Below are 10,946 nucleotides of genomic sequence, written 5' to 3' on the forward strand. Positions count from 1 at the left end.
TATGCGATGAATCCTGTGGCGTTGGATAAACGATGGGCTAAATAAAAGGAATAAAGGCACGTCCCCCCATGACCCAAAATGTTTGTTAATTTGTTCAATAGATTCAATAGTTCAAAACATGTGCTCGGTTAAAAGAAACAAAATGGACGCTTCAAAATGGCTGCTGCCTGAACAAAGAACGGTGAAAATAACAACTCGTTTGCCGCCATCCAAAATACAAATTTCACAAATATAGCTAAATAAAGCATGGCCCGAACTAGAAATCACTTCCTGTAAAGCCCTACTGCGATGAAAGATAAAAAAACGAGATTAGTGGAAAAAAGCGCACGCGTCGATGTGTCACGAGGTCAGAAGCACCGTCGGGACTTGAAACTCGCCGCGAAACAGGACCCAGTCCAAAACATACCTCTCCAAAGATGCGAAGATTTCGACACGGCTTACCGCCAAAAGGAACACAAAAACCTCGTCGTAAGAACGATGAGAAATCAGGAACACCCAATGGCTCAACGGGGGCTGCTAGGTTTTCCAATGGAACGGATCAACACTGGAAAATAAAAAGACAACAGCAAAGGCACAGAATAACTCACAATTAAAAATACGACCTGTTGCTCGAAGCTCTCGAAAGGAAGTGGTGTGTCTTCTCGAAGCGGTCAAAAGGAAGTGGTGTGTTTGCTTGAAGCGATCAGAGGGAAGTGGAGCATTTTACCAGAAAGAAAACCACACTCGCCCTTTTTGCGCATGTCTCTTTCTTTGGGGTGGTTGGTTGCCAACCTTCTCTTCTTACCAACCGTTTCTTGTGCGCGCGGAATTCGTTTGAAATTTAAAAATTCGAATTGGATCCTTACAACCTGATAAGACTGGTCAATAAAAATGTTGATTTGACAATTCTATTGTGTATTATTACAGAGATATATACATTTCCGCTTAGCTATACGGTTTTGGACAGGTCTCCCCTACTCTTAAAAGTGTGCGGATTATCGAATTACGGATAATAAATTTACAGAAGGGGTTGATTATCTTATTCCCAAAGTTGAAGAACTTTTCGCAGTTTTGCAAGGGATGCGTATTTTAGTAAATTAAATTTGACTCAAATAATTAATCAGTTACAGGTTGATCGAGAACCAGGTAAACTTTTAGCTTGGAGTACTCATAAAGGAATTTATCTTGTTAGAAGATTGCCTTTTGGGGCTTAATCAGCCTGTACAATTTTTCAAAAAATTATTGATAAAAGAACTACAGGTACAACTATTTTCTTTGATAATATTGTAGTAACTACTGGTAAAGATTTTGAATAACATTTGAATATCTCGCGGGGCGTTTTTTCTAGACTGAAATCAGCGGGAAACAATAATAAATTTGAATTTTTAAAGTCTTTTCCTAGGTTGGGCCTTTAATGGTAAACAATCTAAAACGGAGAAAACGTAAACAAAATAAACAACATAAACAACTTCAGACATGTTGGCACTTTTTGCAACTGTGTTTTTTTTTTTAAATCGATATTTATTATTATTAATAATAATATTATTACGAAAATATTCTCTACGTTCGTTACAGCTTACATTCGCCGCCTGTATACCAACCCTTTTAGGTATACATACATTGTTTGCTTTTTTCTTCAACAACAAATTTAAAACATGTTTCAGATGGATGATTTTGCAATTACGAACCACTACTGACAAATGAATTTTTTTTGAAAAACACGATTACTTAAGAACTTGTTTCAGATGGTTAGTTTCTTGGAGAAAAATGAGGATTGCAATTAAGCTCCGGCTCCGGCTCAAAACAAATAAAAAAAATTGGTCTAAAGAGTTTAGAGAGTACTTCCCTCGCTGTCGGAAACGTGACGACTGCATGGCTATTATGTTTTTTTGCGCATTAGCTTTCAAAGCACTCGGTTTTGTAGTTCTTGATTAAATCGATAAAATAAGTTTGCATATTCATTAAATTTTTTGAGTCACCCTGTATATCCAAATTCAAAAAATATAAATGGAATGATAAATTACAAGTACAGACTCATCATATTTTGTACAGTCTAGATAGGATTTATTCGGCAAAATTTCGAGCTGACGTCATCAATTTTTTGGAGGGAATAAGCAAATATATTTTTATTAAAAATTTATTATGCTCTTTATAACCTTAAAATATTTGCAAGATTTCAAAGCATTCGGTTCTGTAATTCCTGATTAAATCAATAAAATAAATTTACCCATTTATTACATTTTTGGGTCACCCTGGATATGCAAATCCAAAAAATATGAATGGAATGATAAATCACAAGAAGAGTCTCATCATATGTTGTACATTTTAGATAGGATTTATTCAGCAAAATTTTGGGGTGGCGTCATCCATTTTTTAGGGGGGATGAGCAAATATGTATATTTTGATCAAAAATTTGCCATGCTTATCATAAATTTAAAAGATTTCCAAGATTTCAAAGCATTCGGTTTTGTAGTTCCTGAGTAAATCAATAAAATAAATTCAGGCATTCATTAATTTTTTTGGGTCATTATGTATATGCATATCCAAAAAATATTAACGTGATGATAAATTCCGTCCCCTCCGGAATTTCGTCGCAACACTTGTTCAGACTGTGTACGTGAGAGTGAAACAGAGAAACTGCAAACAATGCCGATGGGCGTCCAGACTTTTTTATTGCTTCGACTTCCATTTTTTATATAAAACATTGGATTTTATTTTAATGTTTGATGGTGTAATTCAGAATTGGTTAATTATTATAACTTGTCTATACCACATTCACGGAACCTAGTCAGCGCAACAAATCAAATGCACGTCTGTAATGTTAAATGTAAATAAACGTGCTACGCCTATGTTTCGAACAAGTTTTTACTTTACAAAATTTTGTGTCTATCAAATTGGGTTGGTGCAATGTAATACTAATAATAACAGTGTTGTATCTCCAAATTTTCGGGAAAATGCAGTGAGCCATTCCAGATTTAATCATATCATATATCAGATGGTAATTTCTTGTAGAAAAATAAGGATTCTACAATTATGCTTCGCCCTCGATTCACGACGATTAAAAAAAAATCAGAATTGAGGTAGGGCGGGTGGGTGGGGCTTATATTTTATATAAGTATTGTAATCCAGTCCCTCGGAATCTCTACTTCTGCGTTTTCTCGATCTTTCATGCCCCTAGAGTAGGAAGAAATAGGTCTCCCGTTCCCGTCTGCTGTCTGTCAGTCCATTTGTCCGTCTCTCCATCTGTCCGTCTATCCGTCTCTCTAGCTGTCTGTCTGTCTGCCAGCCGGATTTTCTTTTGCCATGAAATTCTCCGAAAGTACTATTGTATTGTATAAAATAACATAGTGCTGCACAAGTAGTTTATGACTATGTGTTGAGTTTTTACCTGAAAAGTTCAGATCTTTGGAAAAAAATGTCAAAATTATAAAACAAGATTTTGCAATTTAATTTTGAATGTGAAAAACCGAATGCTTTGAAATCTTGCAGATGGTTTACAGTTATGATAAGCATGATAAGTTTTTATTCAAAATATATTTACTTGTCTCCCCCCAAAAATTGATGACGTCACCTCAACATTTTGCCGAATAAATCCTACCTAAAAAAATGTCCACAATATGATGAGTCTATACTTGTGATTTATCATTCCGTTCATTTACAAGTGAACGATCTTCAAGACTACTCAGTTTTTATTGTTTCCGTCAAGGTAAATTACCTTAAAATAATCAATCTCTAAAATACGAGCGTAACCAGCACGAGCAGGCTATTTCTGTGATCACAATCTTTAAACTTACCTTTTTAGAAACAATAAAATTTTTCGTAATAATTTAGCTTCTCAGGGACACCATTAAATATTTTTTTTTATAATACCTGAATGTGCTCGGTGCGCTCGCATTTCAAAAGTTCTTTCTGCTATTTTCTTAGAATACGAGCGCAGCGAGTACGTTTAGATTGTTAGCCTCCCAACTTTATCTGGTAAAGTCAAAAGATTTTTAGGATTCACATTTTTACACAATATTTATTTTATTATTATTATTTGAATGTAAATTTATTTTATAAGGTGCTTAAAAAATTTATTCAGTTAACTTTGTTGATTCATTTTTGATAAAAATTCTCGTGAAAGAAATCTGATCTGACTGAATTGACCTGACTCGCCATGACCTGACACGTATCGGATCACTCGTGTACAGAAAGTGTTCCTATAGTACATTTTGCACAGAATGCGGACTCCAATAATAATTTTGTATAAAAAATAAATTTTTTCCTTAACGAATAAAAATCGAATTTTTTAAAAATCCAAATTTTGAGATAAATCATATAAATTAATTTGAAAATTTTTAAAAGTATTTTACAGGTATGAGAAGAAGTTTGCATGATATTAGCTAGGGGAAAGGCAAGTGAGTGAACACACCATTTTAGGAATAAAGGTTAGCTTTGGTAGATAATCCCAACGTTGTTGGCGAAGCGCGTCTATAAATATTTTGTGTGTTTTCGGCGTTATAGGGATAAAAGTTACATTAATATATTTTTTTATTTTTACTTCCCGAGCGTAAGCAAAGGAAGTATTGTAATCGAGTCCGTCGGTCGACTCTCTACTTTTACGTTTTCTCGATCTTTCATGACCCCTAGAAGACGAAGAAATAGGTCTCCCATTTCCGTCTGTCTGTCCGTCTGTCCGTCTGTCCGTCCGTCTGTCCGTCCGTCTGCCGTCCCGGATTTTTATTAAACAGATAATCTCCGAAAGTACTCGACCGATTGTTGTGAAATTTTGTACTTATATTAAGAATATCATGTAGACGGTAAAACGCTAACCAAAATTTGTCTAATCATCCCCACCACTTCAAAATTGTACATAGTAAATGGGTTTTCAATTGTATAAAATAACATAGTCCTACACATGTAGTTTACAACTCTGAATCGACTTTTCACCCGAAACGTCCAGATTTTTGGAAAAAAAATCAAAATTATAAAACAACATTTTGAAATTTAATTTTTAATCTGCTAACCAGAATGCTTTGAAATGTTGCAGATGTTTTAAGGCTATAAAGAGCATTATAAATTTTTAGTCAAAAAATATTTGCTTATCCCCTCCAAAAACTTGATGACGTCAGCTCAAAAGTTTGTGGAATAAATCATATCTAAAATGTACAAAATATGATGAGTCTGTACTTGTGATCTATCACTCCATTCATATTTTTTGGATTTGCATATACAGGGTGACTCAAAAAAATTAATGAATGCGTAAATTTATTTTACTGATTTACTCAGAAACTACAAAACCGAATCCTTTGAAATCTTGCAGATGTTTTAAGGTTATAAAGAGCATAATAAATGTTTAGTCAAAATATATTTGCTTATCCCCTCCAAAAAATTGATGACGTCAGCTCGAAAGTTTGCCGAATAAATCCTATCTAAACTGTAAAAATATGATGAGTCTGTACTTGTAATTTATCACTCCATTCATATTTTTTGGATTTGCATATACAGGGTGACTCAAAAAAATTAATGAATGCGTAAATATATTTTATTGACTTAATCAGGAACTACAAAACCGAATGCTCTGAAATCTTGCAGATGTTTTAAGGTCATAAAGAGCATAATAAATGTTTAGTCAAAATATATTTGCTTATCCCCTCCAAAAACTTGATGACGTCAGCTCGAAAGTTTGCCGAATAAATCATATCTAAAATCTACAAAATATGATGAGTCTGTACTTGTCATTTATCATTCCATTCATATTTTTTGGATTTGCATATACAGAGTGACTCAAAAAAATTAATGAATGCGTAAATATATATATTTTATTGATTTAATCAGGAACTACAAAACGGAATGCTCTGACATCTTGCAGATGTTTTAAGGTTATAAAGAGCATAATAAATGTTTAGTCAAAATATATTTGCTTATCCCCTCCAAAAACTTGATGACGTCAGCTCGAAAATTTGCCGAATAAATCATATCTAAAATGTACAAAATATGATCACTCTGTACTTGTGATCTATCACTCTATTCATATTTTTTGGATTTGCATATACAGGGTGATTCAAGAAAATAAATGAAAGCGTAAATTTATTTTACTGATTTACTCAGGAACTACAAAACCGAATGCTTCGAAATCTTGAAGATATTTTAAAATTATCATAAGCATGGTAAATTTTTGATCAAAATGTATTTGGTCGTCCCCCCTAAAAAATTTATGACGTCACCACAAAATGTTGCTGAATAAATCCTATCTAAAATGTACAAAATATGGTGAGTCTCTTCTTGTGATTTATCATTCCATTCAAATTTTTTCGATTTGCGTATACAGGGTGACTCAAAAAAATTAATGAATGCGTAAATTTATTTTATTGATTTAATCAGGAACTACAAAACCAAATGCTTTGAAATCTTGCAGATGTTTTAAGGTTATAAAGAGCATAATAAATTTTTAGTCAAAATATATTTGGTTATCTTCTACAAAAAACTGATGACGTCAGCTCAAAAGTTTGCCGAATAAATCGTATCTAAATTGTACAAAATATGATGAGTCTGTACTTGTGATTTATCATTCCATTCATATTTTTGGATTTGCATATGCAGGGTGACTCAAAAAAAATAATGAAGGCGTGAATTTATTTTATCGATTTAATCAGGAATTACAAAACCGAATGCTTCGAAATCTTGGGAATATTTTAAAGTTATTATAAGCATGGTAAACTTTTGTTCAAAATGTATTTGTTCATCCCTCCTAAAAAAATTGATGACGTCACCCTTAAATTTTGCTGAATAAATCCTATCTAAAATGCAAAAAATATTATGAGTTTGTACTTGTGATATATCATTCCATTCATATTTTTTAGATTTTCTTAAGAGGTGGTTCAAAAAAAGGCGCCGTATACCTGAGTAAATTGTTTCGTTATTTTATTGATTATAAGAAATCAATATTCAAAACGACCCAATTCATTTTCCCGAAAATTTGGAAATACAATAATTTTATTCTTAGTATTACACTACATCTATCCCAACTGATATACGTGTCCTTGCAAAAATGTTGATGACGTCATCACAATTTTTTTTTAAATTGCCACTACAAAAATGTAATGAGAAAAAAAACACAATAGGCATGCAGTCGTCAAGTTTCCGACAGCGAGGGAAGTACTGTCTAAACTCTTTAGACCAATTTTTTAAAGTATTTTAAAATTAAAAATAAAAATTTAGCAGATATTTAAACATTTACGATTGAGGTACAATCGTGGTATATTGAAAATAATATTTCCACTGTTAGCATCAATTACAGTAGAAAACAAAGTTTGCGTGAGAATCAACTCACTGCACGTAATTATGTAATGGTAGATCCAATTATTTTGATAAAAACTGCAATTATGTCTATCAGAATGTGTGTTATAATGTTAGAATGTATTGCGACAGAAGTTTTCGAATGTATTAAAATGTTAATTCAAAATGTGTTAGCCACCAAATAGAAGTCCTGTATTCTGAAAATTTGACATGTTTTTTGGAAATAGATTAGAATATGAAAAGCTCCACTTTATTAAGAAAGCAAAAGTTTTATCAAAAGAGCATCTTAGAAGTTGACATTCAGAATTAATCTTTTCTGTGTAGATTTTTATTAGACAAATTATCTCAGAAACCACACAACCGACTCTTGTCAAATTTTATGTGTAGCTTGGGAACATCTTGTAGATGGTAAAACGCCAATTAAAGTTGATGATATCACTTAAAAATTTTGTACGCTAAATATTAAATAAATTTTATAAAACAACATACTTATGGTTTATGAATCCGCCTTTAGTTCTTACATTGTGACTGATATTTGCTACAATTTTTTCTAAAAGTCTGGATTTCTTTGATTAGACTTCAGGGGCGAGAGAAGTTCTGTGTAATAACAAGCGACGAATTTGTTAATTTCTTAAAATGTTACAGCTTAAGTCACAAGGCATGAAAAACCTGGCGTGAAGTATGGTATATAGCATAAATAATTATTAATAAGTGTTCATTTAATCAGGGGTTTCTACACGCATACCTACAATTATATACTTTGTTTTTTCCTGGTACCGTTACGACGAAGTTGAAGTGGTTTGTCTTGTGAATATGTGCACTTGCATGTTCATCCTTTAATACAATGTAAAGATTATAATTAATACAGACCTCGTATTCATTTTTCTGCTATATTACGTGTATTTAAATAGCAGTTACCAATAAGCATGTATGATTTCAGAAAATGACGGTCATTGCTGTTTCTTCGTGCGCCGCAAGTGCTGTATTAGGCGTTTGTGGATTTTTGTTAATTTGTTTGTGGCCTGTGATTTTCGATAACCTGATGACATTGCGCAACAACTCGCTTATTTACCGGTACTGGAAAAATGACCAAGTGGACATTCACGCGAATTTTTATTTTTTCAACTGGACAAACCCAGAAGATTTTTACGATTTGTCTGTTAAACCGAAATTTGAAGAAGTAGGACCTTACTCGTTTCTGCAAAAAACCGAAAAAATAAACATCACTTGGAACGACAACGGGACAGTGACGTTTAAACAAAAAAAATATTGGATTCATCAGAAGCAGAATGGGGGTGTTAATCTCGAGGATCCGATAGTTACCTTGGATCCTGTGCCTTTAGTAACTATTTTTTTTATTATTGTCTGTTACATGAATACTGTTTTTTAGATTGCATCATATTTACTACGAGACTGGAATTATTACACAAAAAAAGCTGTTTCCATGACGTTATCGCCATTTTTTCGGAAACACTATATGACGCAATCTGTGGGAAATTTACTGTTCGAAGGTTACCCAGAACCGTTAATTAAAATCGCCGCAGCGACTCCTTTGTTCTCCCATTTCGAATTGCCAAATTGGGACGCTTTTGGTTACTTCTACGAAGTAAGTACAGAAAAGGTTTGACTCTTTTCGTAGACCAGATTTTAGAGAAATGGCACATCTGAATTCGAAGGGACTTTGAACATGGGTACTGGAGAAAATGCACCTTTTGGTTACATTCATTTCTGGAACTATCAAAATAAATCAAAATATTACGACGATGCTTGTGCCGATGTTCGCGGTTCGGCTGAGCAGTACTTTCCAAGAAACTTAAAAAAGGACATTCTGAGATATTTTATGTCGGATATGGGAGGAAATGCAAATTTAACATTTGAAAACGAAGAAACTGTTAACAGTATATTAGGTTACAAGTATGTAATAGGGGAAAGAACCCTCGACAACGGTAAGTACTACTTTGGAACTTATTGATAGATTTTAGAGCAAAATTTTAGGAACAAATTACCCAAAAAATAGATGCGTTTGTACTGGCGAATGCGTACCTTCTGGTACCATCAATGTTACAAGGCTAAGGCACAATCTTCCCGCGTTTGCATCACTGCCTCACTTTTATCAAGCCGATCCCTATTATGTTAATTTGGTAGATGGTTTAGAGCCTAATAAAAGCAAACACGAGTTTTATTTGATAGTTGAACCAGTATGTATTTTTTATGATTTAAAAGGTACATTTTTTACAGAAATGTAATTTTAGACGACTGGTATACCTCTGAAAGGAAACGTCGCTTTGCAAGCTAATTTGCTAGTACAACCAGTTTCTGGTCTATCGTAAGTTTTAGATTTTAGTTGTTTTGTTATTGTTTTATATTTTTTGCAGAATGTTTGAAAATGCCCCAAAATTTTTCTGTCCGATCTGGTGGGTTAGCTACTCCTTCGAAATACAACAAGGTTTACTTGTATTTTTGGTGAAATTGCTTGTAAATTTTCGTACGATTTGTATATCAATGGGTTTATGTTTGATAGCGATTAGCTTGTGTATATGTGTAGTTATACGCAGAAGATGTACAAAAATGCGACGAAAAGGTAACGTTGCTTTTGAAGAACAAACGATACCTTTAAATACATAATTAGAAGTAATTTGTACATGAATTTCTAGTGTTGTGGTAGTTATGTATGTATATATTTATTTAAATTGACCGTTAAATAATTGTAGACTATAAGAAAATCTATTTTTGTTCAAATGTATATACATTTTTAAGCGAATGCGTAAAATACTGTAGAAAAAATATTAATTTAGTGAGGATTTAAATAATCAGGGGTGATGTACAATCGTGATATATTGAAAATAATATTTTCATTATTACGATGAACTATAACGTTAAATAAAAACAAGTTTGCGTGAGGATCACTTTACATAATTAAGTAATTATTTATCTAATTATTTGCTATGCATTTACATCGAAGTATGGGTTACAATGTATTTAACACGTTAATACAAAATGTGTTACCCATCAAATAAGATTTAATAAGATTTCTGTATCTGGAAAATGTTAAATGCTGACATATTTTTCCGAAATGGGTTGTAACATTTTTCATGTTAAAAGCTTTTATTTTAAGTACCTAACTACGGTAACATTATTGTTGAATTTAGCATTATACAAGGTGTTTCAAAATTATTTTCACGCGCTTACGATAATGATTGGAAGGTAATTGTAATTGTTAGTTGCATAACTACAAAATACTGTTACGAAATAAACCCATACGCCGCTCCAGTACGGCGCCTATGGGTTTTCTAGTATGTGCGGCGATGATGACTCATCGTCGGTAACAGCGGCCGGACGGCGCTCGGTAAAGAAAAGCCTGGAAGCGGAAGTCGCAATCGATGCTTCAGAACAAGCCTAGAAGCGGTGACGGCGACTGTTCGAGAAGGATCGCGTGATGTTTAAACGGGAACCATCGTCGGGAGCAGTTAGTGTAGTCTAGATAATGGGAGAAGTAGAGTCTAGTCAAGTCCTTTCCAGTCGGAATTGTGTACATAATTGCTGTGTGATTGATTAGTAGTATAAATTTGAATTACTAAGAAATAAATTGTTGAGTTTTACCCACGCCGATTTTAAACTACGATCATTGTAACAATATTTTTGAAAAATGTTTAGATAATGATGTAGGTGTAGAGGACAACTCGATCGCT

General features: G+C 33.2%; 1 protein-coding gene across 1 annotated transcript; it reads left to right on the forward strand.

The window, feature by feature from the left end:
- Nucleotides 1-288: 288 nt before the first annotated feature.
- On the forward strand, nt 289-10,657 carry LOC135129896 (protein croquemort-like). Its single transcript, XM_064057166.1, has 9 exons — nt 289-468; nt 8,198-8,599; nt 8,648-8,863; nt 8,909-9,203; nt 9,253-9,455; nt 9,510-9,583; nt 9,633-9,732; nt 9,803-9,838; nt 10,529-10,657. The coding sequence occupies exons 1-9, from the start codon at nt 289-291 to the stop codon at nt 10,655-10,657; spliced, it is 1,635 nt and encodes a 544-aa protein (XP_063913236.1).
- Nucleotides 10,658-10,946: the final 289 nt, after the last annotated feature.

This window comes from Zophobas morio, unplaced genomic scaffold (genome assembly GCF_036711695.1).
Source record: "Zophobas morio isolate AGI-343-1 ecotype UQ-CSIRO unplaced genomic scaffold, CSIRO_AGI_Zmor_V1 ptg000017l, whole genome shotgun sequence".
Taxonomy (NCBI): Eukaryota; Metazoa; Arthropoda; class Insecta; order Coleoptera; family Tenebrionidae; genus Zophobas; species Zophobas morio.